The 19,369-nt window shown below is 37.4% G+C and overlaps 2 protein-coding genes across 4 annotated transcripts in view; one reads left to right on the forward strand and one right to left on the reverse strand.

Annotated features, from left to right (window-relative positions):
* KPNA5 (karyopherin subunit alpha 5) overlaps positions 1-14,835 on the forward strand; it is a 19,788-nt gene extending 4,953 nt beyond the window's left edge. For 2 of the 3 annotated variants that reach the window (XM_009645225.2, XM_035900686.1), the window contains exons 6-13: positions 514-602; positions 1,793-1,892; positions 3,527-3,690; positions 4,788-4,866; positions 5,858-5,983; positions 7,684-7,811; positions 9,462-9,640; positions 11,125-14,835. In XM_009645225.2, coding sequence (XP_009643520.1) covers positions 514-602; positions 1,793-1,892; positions 3,527-3,690; positions 4,788-4,866; positions 5,858-5,983; positions 7,684-7,811; positions 9,462-9,640; positions 11,125-11,312 — 1,053 coding nt within the window. In that variant the 3' untranslated portion in view covers positions 11,313-14,835. The remainder of the gene's footprint in view (positions 1-513; positions 603-1,792; positions 1,893-3,526; positions 3,691-4,787; positions 4,867-5,857; positions 5,984-7,683; positions 7,812-9,461; positions 9,641-11,124) is intronic. The other variant, XM_035900685.1, reaches the window with a different exon arrangement.
* A 439-nt stretch (positions 14,836-15,274) lies between these two features.
* The window catches only part of FAM162B (family with sequence similarity 162 member B), a 4,694-nt gene continuing 599 nt past the window's right edge, over positions 15,275-19,369 (reverse strand). Inside the window, exons 2-4 of the mRNA XM_009645183.2 lie at positions 19,128-19,231; positions 16,033-16,141; positions 15,275-15,789 (exon numbers count right to left, since the gene is read on the reverse strand). Of these exons, the coding sequence (XP_009643478.1) occupies positions 15,691-15,789; positions 16,033-16,141; positions 19,128-19,231 (312 nt within the window). The 3' untranslated portion in view covers positions 15,275-15,690. The remainder of the gene's footprint in view (positions 15,790-16,032; positions 16,142-19,127; positions 19,232-19,369) is intronic.

A 19,369-nucleotide genomic window follows, 5' to 3' on the forward strand; every position in this document is an offset into this window, starting at 1 on the left:
TTCCATCTTATTATATTACAGTCTTCATTAACATTTTCCTGAACTTTGGGGTTTTGGGTTAATTTTGGGTTTTTTTTTTTTGTTTGAGAGGCTGTAATTTACTGACTGTTATGTAGCATATTTGAAAGTTTGTATAGTGGAAGTTCATGATTTAGCTTTTTTATTCCTCATACATTGTTTGCAACTTTGAGCCTGTGTTGTTCAATCTATTACATGTAGTAAGCAAATTAACTACTGAAAAGCATGCGTGTATCCTTTTGATTGAAAAGCACATAAATCGACATATTTTTATAACGGAAGACTTTCCTTGAAAGGATGACTTCCAGCATAGGTAATTGACTTTGTGTGAGTTCACAAAAAATGCAGTATAGAAATCAGTAGTCTTCTGAAATTTTATATTTGGAATTATACTGCTTTTTTGCTTCTATACTACTTGCTGTAAAAAAACATGTAGATCTGTAAAAGTTGTTTTGCAAGCATGTATAAATTCACTTGGATGCTTTGCTTTTAAAGGCAGTGTGGGCTCTTGGCAATATTGCTGGTGATAATGCAGAATGCAGAGACTTTGTTTTGAACTGTGGAATATTACCACCCCTCTTGGAGTAAGTATTGTAAATAAATACTATAACTATAGTATACAGGTATAGATAACTGTAAACTTCAAGTCAAAATTTATTTGCAAAGAACAGAAGCTTTTTGCTAAATTGAGAATGTTTCTTTTTATGATATTGCTATGACTCTAATGTTTTGGATTACCCGAGCTTCATGCATATCTTTTAACTAATTAGTCCTTGACTGGAAACTTTCCAGTGTTTGCAAATGGTGAGGAGTGTTATTTCACAGGTATGAAATTTGTGTATTGTGCAGAACTTTGTGTTGCCAGAGTTCTGTATATATAGGGTGGGAGAGATGATTTAATTCGCTCCTGCATTTGTGTGATTCTAACTGGCTGGGCAGATAGGCTGGTTTCACCACCTTTGTCCAGTAGCTCCAAGCTGCGGTCTTGCTGTCTATCTGTTTGCTTGTTGAGATGAGCTGGCAGAGTAGTCGTTACTTGAGCTGTGTTCCACTAGATTTCTCTTCAGCAGGAAAAAAATATCATTCCAGCATTTACTGTACACTTAGAATAGGATGTGAGGTCGCTTCATCATAGGGAAAAAATGTATACAACACAAATTTTGTTCAATTTATTATTGCTTAAAATAATAAAATACTTTAAAACATTTGTAAAATAGCTTAAAATTATAGAGGAGAATGTGATTGCCTTCCTCAAGGATTTAAAGGTTTTAGACATTTTGGTATGTATCTGAAAGTGAACCTGATTTTTCAGGTGTTTAATCTTTCACATTCTATTCAGCCAAAACTACAGTAGAGTGCAAGTTTTTTTACAAGATCTTTTAAGTTCTAACTTCTTATGGGATTGTTTTAAGTATTACTAATTGCATTCTCTGAAAGAAAACACCAGAGTTAATTCAGGGGAGGATTGCAACTCCTAACCTCTTCTGAAGACCCTCAGAATAGATTAGTTGAATGATTTTTTCATATGAGCACTGGTTTACTTTCTGTGCGTATACTTGATTTGAGAATGAGATGTCCACACAAAATAATCTAATCAGATCATTCTAAGAAAGTATTTGTAGTATGTAAGCTATGAAGAGAAATAAATTGAAACTCATGCCCAATAATAGGATTTCTTTTCCTGATTCAAGGTACTGTTGGTAATAATAGACATAAAAAGACTTACCATTTCAGTGAAAAATGATTATTTCTATTATTGTTCTCTCCTTGATAGACTGTTAACAAATTCAAATCGTCTTACAACAACTAGAAATGCAGTCTGGGCTCTCTCCAATCTCTGTAGAGGAAAGAACCCTCCTCCAGACTTCAGTAAGGTAAAATAAAGTATTCATTTTGAGAAAACAGAAAGCTGAAGGCAACTTATGTTTGTAATGTGTTACAACACACAGAATCTTTGAATCTGGGTGTAGACTCAATTTTATCTTTTTAGTGTAATCACACAGTCTTGTCCAGCTGTTGTATCTGCAAAAAATCTTCTACTTTGACATCTATCAGCAATAAAATTAAATTACTTAAACGCTTGAGACTGTAGTTAGTCAGATGCAAGTAGTCATTCGCTGGTATGAAGTGGACATAAAATACATTCAGTACTAAGCCCCTTGGGGTTGTATTTTCTCCATATCTGTTTTAGAGGATGTGAGTTATGATTGAAGCTTTTTGAATTTTTTTTTTGTTTGTTTTATGATTGTGAGTGCATGCTGCAGGAATAAAATTTAGAGTTTTCTGCTCTGTCAGATGCAGTTGAATCAGACTGTGATGACAGAGGTGATTTGCCTGTATGCTTTCCCCCTTCACCTTCTCCTCTCTCCAGTATGTGGTTATAAAGATAGTAAGACTGCAGGGACTAGTAGGGGTATTAGCTCCTTATTTTTGGTATGAAGTTAATTTCTGGTAAGGTTAATGACATTAAAAGATTAAAAGAACTGAACATTGGATATTTTGGTAGGAGAGACTGAGGTTAAAGATAATCTAGAGATATTTTACGTGTCTTGAAGCTTACCTCATGAAGTAGTAACTACTGTCTTTGCTACTCAATAATCCTTGGAGAGATATTAACAAAAAGTGGGGATTTCTTAGTTAATTGACCACCTTGCAATTGCTCTGCCCAAGTTATATCCTTCAGTAGTGTTTCGTTCTGGTAGTAAAAAACCAGCAAGATTTCTTGCGGCTTAAACACTTATGACTTCAGTGGAAAAGGATGCCCTGTAGGCAGCCACCAATAAGAATAGCTTTTTTGCTTTTTGCCCTTCGCAGTAGCACCAGCTGGACACATAAAGGAGGCTGAATTGCGTAACGGATGTAAGATAAAGAATCAAATTTTACAGAGAATGTGAAATTCCCAAGTTGTACAGCTGAAACCTGTCAGGTTCCAAGTGGTGTTAAGATCGTCTAGTTCATGTGTCTCTGTGTGGAATTGTAGGTGATTAAGGCCAGAGGCAACAGTTGCAGTGAGAACTGAAGTCAGCCATTGCTTGTTTGCTTTGGTTCAATGAATGTTGAGTCCTCTGTGAATTACTCTGAGTTTCTTAGTGGTAAAGCAATTGTAAATTGGCTATTAAAACTCACCTCCAGTAGTACTACAAAAACCGCAATATAAAGAAATATTACTTTGAAATTCTGTTCCCTGAGTGATTCAAAAAAGAGCATCAGTAATTCCCGATCATCCGGTTACCTGTAAAAGTAGATGATTTTTGTTTAAGCTGAACAATTATATACCTAATATAGTACCTCTAAATAAATAGGCCGTGAATCAGAGTTTATCCAATTTGCCAGTTTGACTTGGATGTCTAGTTTAATCAAGAAGTGTTTCACCTAGGTCCTGATTCATTAATGAGCTTGTGTGCTTTGGCAGTAAATAGTTTTGCACCTTTATGCCTTTGTTGAACGTTCTCTGAAACTTGAAAAATACAAACCGCCTAAATCTATGCAATATTTTTCTTTAATCTAGGTTGCTCCTTGCTTAAATGTTTTATCAAGACTGTTGTTTAGCAGTGACCCGGATGTATTAGCAGATGCTTGCTGGGCCCTCTCTTACCTTTCAGATGGTCCCAATGATAAAATTCAAGCTGTTATTGATTCTGGAGTGTGTCGAAGATTGGTAGAGCTGCTTATGTAAGTCTCCTCTTCGCCAAATAATTGTCTTAGAGTACTGTTAATACGAATGAATTAAAATTGAGTTGTTTTTATCTCACTTCAAGCCTGAATTTATTTTGTGAGAAGTGATGAACACACATTCAGTCTGAAACCTTTTAAGTTGCTTGCAGGGTTGCTTGGCTCCTGGGATTTTTCATTAGATTGGCAGTGAAAAAAAGTTTTCTCCAAAGTATTCCTTTATATTCTTTAAAATTTAAAGTAGGATTTCATTTACATGGAGGAGTAAAAAGGTGAAGGCTGAAGACCAAGCTTGAATTGTAAATTAATTTCTCAGCTTATGTTTTTTTTTTATTTCACTTTTGTATTTTATTTTCTTACCTTTCTAGGAGATGTAGTTGCAATACAGACAGTTCTTGGACTCATGAAGTCCAGAGGCAGGCTTGTGCCGCTTTTGAGCTGTTCCAGTATATTTGGTTTATGATTCATCATTTTCCTAGAAAGGGAAACTAAACCTCTGTGTTCACATGGGGACTGCAAAGCCGATCAGGGATAGTAGTTCCCAGCACTGACAGTTCCCTGTGAAAAGCTCACTTGTATATCTCTCAGGAGAGGGTGAGGTTGCTTTCTCTTCTACAGAAGCTTTAGGACAACTGAGGAGATTTCCTTTCCCCACATCTCAGACAGTTGAATATGGGCTTCGTGTACTGGCTTCTAGGGTTATTGTCTTACAAAAGGAGGAAGTTCACTTACAGAGGGGGGCTGCTAAGTTTTAGTATATAGGTAATAAACACCCCTTTTGTTTCTGTGGCTATTGAATGATACAGGTTCCAGTATTGTATTCAAAAATACTTGAGAAGCGCAAGATGAATCTGCTGGACAGATAGATTGCTCTAAGTTGTGTTGTTCCATAGAGATGCCCTTTCCTTCAATCAGCAATTCAGTTGTGGGCTTGCAGTTGTCAAATTTGGCTAAATAGGGGGAAAGTGTAAGAAGTAATACAGTGTTTTCTATAATTAAAAATTTAGTTCCTTAAGTAAACCGTTGTTCACTGAAACCATTGTTCACTGCAAAATTATGCTTTAATACCTTACAAGCGATTTAATATTTGTCTCCAGGCATAATGATTACAAGGTGGTGTCCCCTGCATTAAGAGCAGTTGGAAATATTGTTACTGGAGATGATATCCAGACACAGGTAAGACTAGTTGGTTTAAGAAAAATGAATTAGCAGGACAGAATTTTGTAAAATTGCGACAAAATACATGTCCAGTACAGGTATCAGCATGCGTCAGTGAAAGAGGCTCTGTACAAGTATGTATTGTTAATTTGACAGTTTTGGCTGTTATTTTAAACATTAAATTACTGCAAGAATGGACATTTTCTTGCAGCATTGTGTGTAGTGGATTGCTTCATTGCTGTGTGGTAGTTTGACTGTTGCTTCCCATTCACAATGAAAGTAACTTCTTTTTCCCCCTCCTTAGTGGAGGTTCAATTATTTATTATTGTTCCCTTTTTTAAAAAAGCCTTAAGGCTTCAAATGCAGTCAAAGTTTTCACTTGTAAGCAACAGTCACGCTTGATTTTTCCATGAATTTGTATGTGATAGTCTTACCGATAGAATTTGTCATAAAGACTTATTTTTTTAATTTTAGGCAAGAGAATTGAGTTTGAAGCAATACAGGAAATAAATACTAAGGTCCTGCTTTAAAGAAAACTGTGTCTAAAAGGCTGACAGAACTAGTGTAAAAGGAAAATAAGGAAATAAGTTAATTACATAATTTGTTGTGAGCTCTATAGGAGAGGATTTTCCTCAGGAATTAAATGGAAAACATCTGTCTCTTAAAGAAACAAATTATACAAATTAGATTTACACTTCTCAGTTACTCTCAGTTACTCATATTCTAGCCTTAAGCAGCCTTATTTATTCTTGCTGTTGTCAGTCTTCTGGTCTGAACTTAATTGAGGGCAGGTTCTTTGAATTTGGGCTGTCTATTCACACAATACAGCACTGAACACGAATTTGCAGGATGTTATCTATGATACTTTGTGTAATATAGATGTGTTGCAAAATCTTCTTTTGAAGTCATCTGTGAAGTGCTTTTACATATATATGTATGTATATTGCAAGAGCCTCTATATATACATGCACATTGTACAACCCAGTTTTCAATTCTCAAATTATTTTAGGTGATTCTAAACTGCTCTGCATTACCCTGTCTCTTGCACTTGCTTAGTAGTCCCAAGGAATCTATTCGAAAAGAAGCGTGCTGGACTGTTTCTAATATTACTGCAGGGAACAGAGCTCAGATTCAGGTAAAGCTTGTATATTTGTTACTTGGTTGGTTTTGTTTCCATTTTACTAGTTCACTTGATTTTCCTTCACAAGGAGAAATAAGTAGATACGACATTGACTCTGCATTATTTGTTTTAGTTCTATAGTCTATAGTATAATTTTATCCATCTTAAATGTTTTCTTCTAAATGTTGAAATATTATTATAAATAACTTAATAAACTAATACTTTAAAAATAGCTGTCATAATTTGTGCTAGAGAAGTTGATTCATTTCTTTCAAAGGGATTTGGTTGATGCTTATAAAACAAATGAAAGAATACTTAAAATATTCTCTGTCATGGTTTAACCCCGGCTGGCAACCAGGCACCACGCAGCCGCTTGCTCACTGCCCCCACAATGGGATGGGGGAGAGAATCAGAAGAGTAAAAGTGAGAGAACTCCTGGGTTGAGATAAAGGCAGTTTAATAGGTAAAGCAAAAGCCGCACGCGCAAGCAAAGCAAAACAAGGAATTCATCCACCACTTCCCATGGGCAGGCAGGTGCTCAGCCACCTCCAGGAAAGCAGGGCTCCATCATGCGTAATGGTTACTTGGGAAGACAAATGCCGTCACTCCGAATGTCCCCCCTTTCCTTCTTCTTCCTCCAGCTTTATATGCTGAGCAGGACGTCATATGGTCTGGAATAGCCCTTTGGCCAGTTGGGGTCAGCTGTCCTGGCTGTGCCCCCTCCCAGCTTCACGTGCACCTGGCAGAGCTGAGAGCTGAGAAGTCCTTGGCCAGTCTAAGCACTACCCAGCAACAACTAAAACATCAGGGTGTTATCAACATTCTTCTAGTATTAAATCCAAAAACATAGCACTGTAACAGCTACTAGGAAGAAAATTAACTCTGTCCCAGCTGAAACCAGGACATTCTCTTAGATCTGATATCAACAATTATTTTTTCTTGTGGGAGCATCATCTCTTTAATTTTGTTATGCATTGTTATATGCATGTTAAAGTAACACGCCATTTTTCTTTTTTAAAAGCTGAAACAAAACATCTTGCACAAACTAGTCCAGAGAAAAGTGGACAGTTTACCATTTCTACCTATTTGGAAATGTTGAACATTTTGCTTGGATAAAAACCTGCATGATGTTGTCGACATTGAATTGTATGCTTATAGAAACAATAAATCCTGACTAGTGCTCCAGGTGTTGAGTTAGCTGAAAAAAGGTTCTGTTTGAAAAAAATGAGAATTCTGAATCAGAGCACATGTTTCAATATGATTTTATCCTTCTACATTAATCAGGGATGAAAATGTTATTTCTTAATGTCACTTAAAATATATAATATAGTCTCCATTTACAGACGTTGTCTCTCTGTGGAGACTGCAAACCTGAATAAAATGGACAAAGTGAAGTTTTGTTCTGAGACTTGATCTTCAGTTCAAAAACTCAGGTTTAGTGCTTATGTCATATGATTTTTAAGTGGGCCTATTCAGTAAGCAGTATTCTGTCTGCCAGAGACAGAGAAATCAACAAAGAAAATACTCTGATGGCTGCTGTAGTGCAATGTTGGAACAGTTCTGAATTTCAGTTTAGCATTTCTAGTTTGCAAACATTGTTTACTTTGATACCGGCAAGCATCACTGACTCTTGCAGTGAAGGGTATTAATGGTCTTTCTCTGTGTATACTAAAACTTTATTAATTATTAGAAAACATTATCATTTCATTTCTTAGGCTGTTATAGATGCAAATATTTTTCCAATATTGATTGAAATTCTTCAAAAAGCTGAATTTCGCACTAGAAAAGAAGCAGCATGGGCCATAACTAATGCAACATCAGGAGGAACCCCTGAACAGATTAGGTAAGTTTGTGTATGTTGCTGTTTTCTCTGCCTAAGTATCTGTTCTAAGGCAGTTTTTATTTCTGCAGTTGAGTCCTGACAAACGCCGCAGCAAAATCCTAAACACAGCCATAATTCCTTGTAACTCTGTCAACACAGGGACTAAACATGTAGAAGCTCAGAAAAATTAGTGAAATACATGTAGTAGACTTAGTAACAAATTGACCGATACTACTTTGTTTCAGTGATATTACGCCTAAAGCTTTCACAGGGTTCTTGCAGAGTTGATATTATATTGTCAGACACAATTGGAACAGTTAATGAACAGTTTCAGTGTTTGAAAACTGAAAAATTTGGGAGAGTTGTTCAGAAAACTTGTCCAATGGGATTGTCAGGAACTTTAGTGGTTTATTCATGTATTTTTAAACTTACTAACAGTTCTAAAGCAGATATCTAATCTCCTTTTTCAGAATTTAATTTGCTTAAAATGTTAACTGTTAGCAGCTATTTATGTGCTGCAAAGATTGGACTTCTTGCATGACTAGAGTAAAATATTCTCTTTTTTCTCTGAATGCCATCAACATAGCAATCAATTTGAATCAGTAGTTGATAAATGGATTTTAAAATGACAGTGTATTATTTGGAACCAGAACTGAAAGGGATGTGATAACTCTTCCAGCACAATTGGGAGATCTGTTGCAGTAAGTGCATGCTTATTTATTTAAAATGTAAACAGTCCTGGTTTACTTGTAACCACTAAGTGTTATCAGAGGTAAGTAAAGTTTGTTGGTGTTGTTTTGCTATTATTTTGATTGCTTGCATAACGTAACATCTTAAAATTTAGTGTATTTTAAATAAATTCTAGTTCAGGATCTTCAAATAGTAAATGTGCATGTAATAGCGTAAAAGTAGCTTCTTGTCAAAAATACAGATATATTATCTATGTTACAAAATTTTAGCCCTTTTAACATCCTCAAGGTACTACTGTCTAAATGCAGGATAATTTAAAACCACTAAATAAACCATATTTAAGAAACCTTTTGATGATGGCAAACGTTACTGTCTTCATTTTACTTGCACACTAGAAACAAGGACACAGGTTCTGACTTCAAAGTTCCTGCAGAATTTTGTGCAAAATTGGAAAAAGGAATAGGATACTCGGAATCCCAGTATCTTTTTTTGTACTTACAATTACATCCTTCCTTTTACTGTAATGCTAATATCTTAATGGGCTACTAGTGTGGACTGTGTTAGTATAGAGCAGTGGCCAATGTTCTTACCTGTCTCTTAACGTGTTTACTCGATGTTTTTGCCACTACAACATTTCAAATGGCTGAGAAAAGAACTTACTGCTAAAACTAACTTTTTCTTTTCTATTCAGCTAAACCCATCTGAAGATCATAAGTGAAAAGGAGTTGAAAAGACTACAGCTTCCAAACTCCAGTTAGGAATATGCACATTAAATTTTCTCATTAGGATGAATTAAAGTATTTATTCAGTTTCAGACTAAGATTATCTTTGTGTTTGTGTTTTAGAAATCTTCTGTTTCAGCCACTTCTTTTAGCAAAATTAAGGACCGACAGTGATAGACAGGCATGTCAGAATAAATTTGCTGGGTTATCAATCTTCCTTTTTCCCCCCACCCCCCTCTGTTTTTCTTCTGTTATAAAGGTATTTGGTAGCACTAGGTTGTACCAAGCCTCTTTGTGACCTCCTGACTGTGATGGATTCAAAAATAGTACAGGTGGCTTTAAACGGACTTGAAAATATTCTGCGTCTTGGAGAACAAGAATCTAAGCAAAATGGAATGAGCATTAATCCTTATTGTGCCCTTATAGAGGAAGCATATGGTAAGAAATTAATTCTTGTGAGACTACATACCTGAACTTCCTTATTTCAGGCTGTAGAAACAAAACCATTGTGAACCATTTGTAGGTAAGTTTAATATTAGAATTTTTACTTCAAGCTTAAGTGGACATGAAAGTTTCATAAGTTAAGCAATGTAACATGATGGGAAAAGCGGTTGAATGCAGAAAACCAGTGGATGTTTGTCTGTGGTCAGTTTATGAAATGCACCCCTAGAGAAACATTCTCAGAAATATTTAACACACAGGTGTCCTAGTGTTTTGGAGCCATGGTTTGCATAAATTTATCAGCCAATCCTAAATACAGATTTATGACTTTAATATATACTCCTGTCAGGTACAGTTTCATTACCAACAGGGATGTGAGATCAGAGTTTGTTTTACTTATTCCCAAAGTTGGATCACTTTTTAGCATAATAAACATCAGTAGTAGCAAAATCAACTTCAGATCATAAAATTAAGTAAGTTTGCACTTAATTCGTGAAAGTATTTTGTTCTGTTTCTTCTTTTAAGAGTTGTTTAATTAAACTACATTTTAAAGGCAGAGTATCAAAACTAAAATAACTTTTGTGGAATTTCATTACTAGATGCTTTTGATTTAACAAAATGAATATTAAACCTGGCTTACAATGAATATAGCATTATTTATGGAGGGTTATGGTTTTGAAGCTCTGACAAAACAGAATTGGCAGACATTTGCGTTTCAGATACTGCTAATAACAATTCTAGTTGACCATATTATATCTGATTAGATGGTACCAGCTTTTCCATAAAGCAGCCTTTAAATTTGAATTCCTTTACCAGCTACATGTAGGCTGCTGAAGCTGTAGAGTGTAAGTTCAAGTCGGGGAAACAGTTAATGTTATCACCCTCATTGCTTTGGCCTCTATAGTCACCAGAAGGGTTCATAAGAGCTCTTCCTAATCCAACTTAAGTGAAAACTGAATTATCTTAAATAGCTAAAAAGGAGTTTTGAATCAACCTAACTGACCGCCAAGCACTTAATTCTGCCAGCACAGCAGAGGTTATGTCCTCTAGCTTGCAAATACTAAGCCTTTGGAAAGATAGTGTCTTCAAATCTTAAAATTAAATTTGAAAAAAGATACCAGACTCTGCCCGGTGATTACTCCATAATAAGGGGTAAAATTTAGAGTTGGGAAAGACTGAAAGAGTAAAGGAAAAGAAATAGGGATATTGGAAATGGCTATAGCAAAGAGTTTTATGCTATTCTAAGTCTATACAGAATCAATTTCTTTGTAGGTACTACAGCATCCTCCTTAGTTTAATTCATATTCTTTTAGCATGCTTTAAAAATCGGTTTGGACAGCAGAAAATGGAAGACTAGAAATACATGGGTTAGGAAAATAAGAATCAGTGATGTCAAATGAATTGAGATGATTTGGGATCGCATTTTAATTAATCATTCATTTAAGCAACTAGCTTTTGAAAATGTTTTGTTTTGAATTTAGGACTTGATAAAATTGAATTTCTTCAGAGGCATGAAAACCAAGAGATCTACCAAAAGGCTTTTGAACTCATAGAACATTACTTTGGTGTCGAAGAAGAGGACTCCAGTATTGCACCTCAGGTGGATGAGAGTCAGCAGCAGTTTGTGTTTCAACAGCAGGAGGCTCCAATGGAGGGCTTTCAGCTGTGAACTATTGAAATGAAAAGAAGCATAAAATGTAAACACTTGTAGGGTTTTGGTTTTGGTTGTGTGGGGTTTTTTTTGGTTTTTTTTTTCCTCCAGAGGTCTTTTCTTTATGGCCAAAGTTAGAGGAAAAATTGAATATGTTTTGCAGAAATAGATGAAGCAGCTCATGCACTTTTATATATTGTGTTAGATACAACTGTTCTTTGTTTTGTATTTGTGTTTTTCATTCTCTCATGTACAGAAAACAACTGTGAGTAATCATGTCTAAAGTAAAACATTAAATGTGATTTAACACGAACTGTTAAGCTAAGACTTGGTAGGATATTAGGTAGTGGTTCTGAATTTTTCATGTAGTCTCAAGCTGCATATCAGCAATACAGTTACTGACAGTTGCATTTTTGGCAGTAGGCTTGACTTGCCCAGTCTCTATCAAATCTACCTCTTGTATTGAAGCAAAAACAGTGCTTCAGAACTAAGGCATGAAATAAAGATGAGCTTATAACAAGCTGAATTGGAATGTGAAAAATATTTATTTAAATTGTGAAACTTTTATGCATTACTTTACAACACACTGTTGGAATTTATTTATAAAATGTATTTAAAGACATAATAGATATACATATATAATGCTAATTACCTAATGTAATATTGAATATATGAAAAAGCTTTTTCTGAATTATGTGGGAAGAGAACTATTTCAGAGGTTTTCAAATTGGAATCAGCAGAGAGTTTGCTGGTTGTTTGATGTTGGCTCTGTACTTAAAGCTGCTAAATGGCATTAGAAGTCAGCCACAAATACAGTACTTTGCAGTGGAAGCAGTTGCTGTAGTTACCACAAGAATGCTGCGATGATGAATGACAGGGATGATTTGCAGAAATCGCCACACAGATGGTTTACAGCTGTCTCCTGTCAAAATGTGGTAACACCACTTTAGTTTGAGAAACATTGCAATGTTTGCCTTTCTAGTACAATAGCTTCTTAAAAGTTTAGACAGTAGGTGTTATTTTATTTGACCAAATACGCTACTGCCACTTGAATTGTCCTTTAAGTTAACTAACTCGGTTTTCTTTTGGTAAGACAATAGAAATACTACAGTGAAGAATGAATAGTGAATCACTCCTTTCCAGTTGAAGAAAAAGTTTGTTGTACTGTAAATAGCATTAAGTAGGTGGACACCAAAACTAACTAGAAGTTAGTGTCATCTAAATATTTAGGCTCTACAAGATAGTGTTTGCTGTTAAACACTAAAAGAAATAGAATTCTAGTATCTAACAATTTTGAATACAGAAAAATGTATGCTCTGCTTTGACTTGCATATAAGTAGTTTTTCTGGCGTATCAGTAGTATATCTCATCTGGAGAAATTAATACTTTGGGTTACCTCTGAAGTATGGTTATTTCTTACTACCTGTAATTAATGTATTAACATCAAACTCCTGGGTTAAGTGAAATCGTTGACTTATGAAAGCACTTCGTGCTTCATAAAAAGCTGCAATTTCAACTTCAAATTACTTACCCCATGGCACTGTGCTTGTCACTAAACAATATTTTAATGCACTGAAAAATACAGGTTAAAGGTGGTATCATTTACAGTACCATTTTATATTTAGCATTTTTTTTACATGCAAGTTAATATTCTTAGATGTTTCACTTTGATGTTACAGCAATATATACTATATGGTAATGGAATGTGGGACTTGAAGTGGATTTTCTAAGATCAGCAGTCAGTTTTGACTAAGATGTAACTGGGAGGGAAGAAACCTCTTTTTGAAGTCTTTTTAGTGGAAGATAGAAGTGTATATAGGGAGTGCTGTTACTTTATGAACTCTGAATAATGAGATATTTTAGCAAATGACACTTTAAACCTAGATTTGTACAGCATACAACAGTTTTGAATAGTATGATAATCTTGAGTACAGCTGCCAAATTTTCATATAATGTTAGATGATTGTATTTGTGCCCTTTTTACTCTCATAGTTTTAGGTTTTCATATACTGACCTTCCTTCTTTCCCCCCCCATATCTGTTCAAAGTACAGGGTAACAATCATGGAAATCTACCGGGATTACCAGTAAATGCTGAATTTCAGTGTTCTTCTAGTGTAAGAAAATGATTCAGGTAACAGGGTATTCCATTGTTTCGAACAACCTTGTTTTGATAACATAACCAGCTGTGCCTGCTTTTTATTTGGAGAACCCTGTAAAAACTGCATTTATAAGCCTCTCTAATTTAAACCAAATCTGAACTATAAAAATCTTGATTAAAAGACTTGAAAATGAAGAGAAGAGGGGACATTTGAAGTATTATATTTGTTTTGAAAGAATGTCTTCAGTTTTGTGAATATATTATTCTATGTGTGTGAACAGTTAGTGACTGCACTTTACGCATTTAGATAAACTATTTCATGCCTCTGATACATTTAAATGTAATGGTTTAAAAGGGAACTAAGATTGATGGACTTTGGCTACTGAAAATCATTATTTAAACTCAACATTTGGTTTACCCTAAAATTGTTAAAAAATAGTAATGAAAATTATTCTTTCAAGGATGGACATGCAGGATGGCCTCTCCTATTTTATCACTGGGTTTACATCACACTTTGTTAAAAGCACATAAATGAACAATGTAAAACCAGAGATGATGAGTTAAGGTCAGCTCTGGTGTAGTCATTTGCAGGTAGGGGCGTGAATATGATGGTGTTGCTTAAACAGATGAAACCAGTGTGGAGGGAAAAAAAAAGGCAACCGAGAGAAGAAAATCTCTTCAAGTTTGCTATTTTGTATAGAATCTGAAGTGCCCCATCAGTATGAAGTCTGTTTAAAAATACAGGGGTTTAGTTTTTGTGGGTTTGGTTTTAATTGAAAGGGTACCATTTGTTCTGCTTAAATGTGAATACTAACTAGCTAATCTATGCAACTATGCAAAGCCTAAGATATTTTTTTTTTAGTTCCCTACTCTTGATACACTGAATCGTATCTAATTTTTTCATCGTTGCACTTTTGTCTGAGGACTGGTTCATACAGCTTTTTAATTTCCTAGTATTCGCTTTAAACACTGTTGCTAGCAGCAATCAGAAAATAGTAATAATGTTGGCACAGAAATAAGTTAGCTGTAGAACAAGTTTGCAACTGGAAAATATTTATTGTCGGGTCTGTCTTAAAAAAAAAAAAAAAAAAAGATGCACTATTGTCTTTCCTCCACAATTAATTCTCAGTTTGTTTAAATTTATTAAATTGTACAACTGAGGATTTTTGTAATAGGTCTGCCAATTGATATGTGAAGTTTAACTGTGACCTCAAGAGTTCACTGAAATCTGGAATGAGAAATTCTGGTTACTTACGGCACAATATCGTCATACAATGTGTGGAAACTAAAATACCTGTACTGACTTCAGATAGTAATAGTGCATCTTTAAATCCAGGCCAAAGGCCCATTACTGTAACAGAACACATATGAGTAGTATGCAATATTATGGAATGTTAAATCTCCAAATACCATACAGAAACCAATAAAACCTATTTTACAGATGTTTATTGTATTTATTTAGTGTTTCAATAAGTGTGGCTTCTTAAACTGGAAAATGCAAATGCCGTTTTGCATACAGCATTGAGGCAAATGAGTTCAAACTGGCTGACTTGTGCAGTGTAAAACTAGGCACTGTCACCTGACAGAAAACGTTTTGGTTTTAAACATGGTTTGTAAATACCTGACCAAACAGACGCTCATACGATAACCATGGTCCTGTCTCTGCCTGCAGAACTGACCACTTCTTTGGGAATTCCCCTGAAGTTTGTAAGGACTTGAGAATTAGTGGGATTACCAGGCCATTTCCCCTCCCCTCGCTTCTCCAAACCTTCTCCTCTTGGTGTGTAAGATTCCTAATATTCTGGCTGATTACAGTTCATTCTTTATTTAGAATTCCAAGAGTGATTTGCGTTAAGTCTCTTTATCTTTGCAGTTTTCGTACCTTCACTACTGCTTGGTCTTTGCTGCATTTAACCTTTCATTGGAAAACACAGCTCGTTTTTCTGTAAGGAACTCTTATCTGTGGAAGAGCTCACGATAAGTCCAAAAGAAAGTTTTTTAAGACAGTGGAATCTTGGCTGCTGCCATACCTGACATGCTTAGGAAACTACCTCATCTCCTTTGAAATTAATTACTGCTTTTAGTCATGAGCAAAACGTTCTACTTTTAATAATTTGCAACAAGTACGTTGAGTATGTCTAACCAGAGCCCCTCTGTTTCTTCTTGTGGGCCTGTAACTACCCTTGTTGGCTCTAGGGTGTGCAACACTACAGTTTTCCATCTACTGGTGAAATTCGCTAATTGCTGGGCCACAGTTAATTTTGCTCCTCCAAGAACATTTGGCTTTTCCTACTAAGTTACTTTGTCTTCGACTCAGCTGCAAGGGCGGCCTCTTTCCGCCACTTGGCCTTCTTTGCCAGGTTCCAGCTCGTTAAGGACTCGTGACGGGCAGCAGCCTGCAGAAGTAAAACACTTCCTTAAGAGTAGCACATGCACCTCGAGTAACGATGCACCTCGGGGAAAGCTGCCTGCCCCGGGAAGGACCAGAGACAGCTTGGGCGTCAGGGCTGAGGGGAACGCAGGTTGGCTGAAACCAGGGTAGGCCTAAGCTGCTGCCGTTCGTTGAGGGTTGCCCACTTTTCCCGGGATTCCAGCACCTTTAAGTACACTCTGCGGTAACTAGCTAGCACCCTACTCACCTTCTTGGCTGAGGCGATCACCGCAAAACAGGCGACAACGGAGAGTCCAATCATGATGTAACAAGCTTTAACTCGAGCTTTGTTCCTTGCCCTGTCCAGCATCTCCGGCCTGCAATTGAAGTTACTGAATTGAGTTGTTACAAGACTGCGAAGGATCTCTTCTTCAAAGCATCGCAGATGTAACATCACCACTGAAAAACAGAACTGGCTTCTAAAACAAGCATCTTCAGCTTGCTATGGTTGGTTACGTACCAGCCAAGAACTTTGCATTTTCCAGCCCTAAGCAACATCTAATGGATTTAAGCTGATTTTTTTTTTTTTAAGCTGAAAAATTGCTCATGCAATAAATATTTGCATTTAAATACTTGGGGTAAATACACCAGAAATCATACCTTAAGCTCTCCTTAAGAGTGCTATTAATCATACCTTAAGCTCTACTCAAGAGTGCTATTAATCATACCTTAAGCTCTACTTAAGAGCTCTATTAATCATACCTTAAGCTCTATTTAAACATAGTGAAAATTAAGGGAGTTTATCTATTTTAAACAGATGGAGAAGTATACGTGTGGAACCAGACGTGGTGAAAGCAAGTTCCTTTTACTCAAAATTAACTTTGGAAAGGAGTTACTGTCATATCTAACTGTGTATGGTAGGCTAGGGACCTTACATACTTGGCCAGGTGACAAAAACAAGAGTTTGTGCGGCTACGAGTTATGAGTTTTTAGTTCTTTAGAAAAGCAGCACCTTTATTTAAAGCCCATGTCAGCCTTCCCACTCTGACAGGAACACACGCCTCAACAAGAACAATCTATCTGATGATTTTTGCCCCTCATCAAAGGCAAAAGAAAACTTGGGCCTCACCGTTTGGCAGCAGTTGCTGCGAGAGCGGCGCTGGTACGGCTCCCGTTTCCACCCTCCTCCCTTGGGAGCAGGCCGCCCGCCCCCGAGAACCAGCGGGACGGGAGATCTCCCTACTGCTCAAATTGTCTCAAAACTTCCAGCTCAGTCTTCTTCTGGGAGTACAGACTTTAAGATGTTCATTACAATGCTGGCTGTGCAGCACTATTTTCCTTTCATAAATCACATGGGAATGCTTTTTATAAAGAGACACATTCGTAAGATGCAGAATATAAATATACATAACAGAGTTACGGTTTTATACATACAGAATTGATTTTATACATAAAGAATTGGTTTTGCATTGTGAGTAAAGATCTTGCAAGGATCTCTTTTCCCCCAAAACACCTTTAGCTTTACTTGAAAGAGGATGAGTGGTGGGATGGGGCAGAGCTGGAGTCTTCATAGTGGAAGTTCTGCCCGTGGCAGCATGCACCACGACCGAGGGCTGCTGCGCTTCTGCCGAAGGCTTTAATGCACCAGAAGAGGGCAAGTCCGACCAGCGGCTGTGCCGTGCTACGACCCCCTTCCCTGCCAGCGCCCGCCCGCCCACGTTGTAGAGGCCACATTTCTTGCAGACAACGCCGGCAGTTCTAAGCAACTGCTTTTGTTTTGTACGATGGTAAACACGCATCAGCTTTAAAACAAACCGCGCATCAGACTAGCACATAAAATCATTAATCTGCTAATCCATTCGTAGCAACAAAAGCAAGACCGTAAATGTTATTAGCCTGGCTTATTAGCCTAATCATATGTCACACCGCACTAATGGAAGCTTCTGAAGCGGATTGTCACTTTCCCCTGCTTTCTGCCTGTGCTTTAAGGAAAACAGACCTTATTATGTTCTTCCCTAATTGTGCATTAGGGCTTTCGCTAGGCAATCCTTAATCAAGACTCTGGGCAAACCTCTGCTGAAGTCAGTAACAACTGTTTTAAAAAAAACCAAACCACAACAACCTTGGCTAAGGAACTGCAGATCTGACCCTTAGTACAAATGATCTTCAGCAGCTAGATCGCGTTCACAGGGAACCATATCTTCCAATTATTTTATTTTTTGAATAGTTAAAGCAGTGACACAGTTCAGCTTTGGTGTCTCACAACTAACTTCTCTTTTTATATTTTTATAGAATACTTTTCTTCACCCAGGAAGCACAAAGTGGTGACAGGCACTTCGCAGGGCAACTACCGCAGGGAAATGAGCATCTTGTGAACGTGTGGACTGGCGAACCCCTGTATCTCCATAAACTTCTCACAACAACTCGAATGGCTTTCAAAGCTCTTGAGACCTGGCTGAGCCTTTCTCCAGGGGAAGACGATGGGACTAACACAGTGCAAGAGCGGTGGGTCAATGGAAAGCCACTGTCCAGCTCAGGAAACACCAGTGAGACCACCAGGAACCAGCAGGAGCTGGCAGAGGAGGTACCTGTTGCCTGGCACAGTTCTGCATCCTGCTTACGCTCAGCGTACCACCCAAGGTGGGGACATACCATGGTGATAAAAAGCAGTGTCCTGGAGAGAGATGTCTAACACGCTATCGACCGTGCTAAGAAAAAGGCAGCAGTTGGCACTAGAGGGGTTTTGTGTGTTCAGTGACTGGCTCCCTTGGGGGATGCTAACTTTCAGCGAGTCAGAAAACCACCGAATCAGTCGATTTGGGTGGGAAGGGACCTTCAAAGATTATCTGCTCCGGTGGGTCAACAAGAATGGGAAGCCAAGGCTCTGTCAAGTACTCAGTTTTCCTGGATGGAGGATGTTTCTCTCATAACCACCTTCTCTATTTTTCATCAAATTCCATAACAAATCATCATTTGTTGGATCTGATCATGCAGTGATGGTCAGCTCCCTTAGAACTGTTTGCAGGAGCTACAAACAGAAAATATTGTTTACCAACAACACCCTCCTCTGACTGCACATTAGGAATAAACAAAATAAACAAGCCAGTACATAAATGTAACCAAGGCTAGCTACTCAGATGGATCCTGTTCTTAATCCCAGGCTCTGGGGACCCCAGCGAAGAACATTTTTTCATCTTAACCTCTAACCACGGCAGGAAATCCTTTTGCCCTCTACTTTGTTTCCAAGTTTGCAGTGTTGAACAACTGACTGCTTCAAACTCTGTGGAAAAGCTTTAGATCGGGATCACGCCACCGCCCTCCCTTCAGCCCCATGCTCCCCGCGGAGAAAAGCAGCGCACTTACGGGATCCTTGGAGGAATCTCTTCTTCTCTCTTGAAACGCCCAGTCCAGAGGAGGATTTTTTTGTCAAACTTGGAAGGTTTGTAGCTTGCAACCACCTTGTGAGCCTGCTCAGCTTAAAGATTAGGAAAAACCCACTTTGTCAAACCCTGCGCTGAGACTGAACGATGGGTGGAAGGAATGGTGGAGGGGGGAAAGCCCTGCCCGTCCCGGTCGTGGGAAGGAGAAGCCGGAGATTAAAGCGC

Source organism: Egretta garzetta, unplaced genomic scaffold (assembly GCF_000687185.1).
Source record: "Egretta garzetta isolate BGI_Z169 unplaced genomic scaffold, ASM68718v1 scaffold18, whole genome shotgun sequence".
Taxonomy (NCBI): Eukaryota; Metazoa; Chordata; class Aves; order Pelecaniformes; family Ardeidae; genus Egretta; species Egretta garzetta.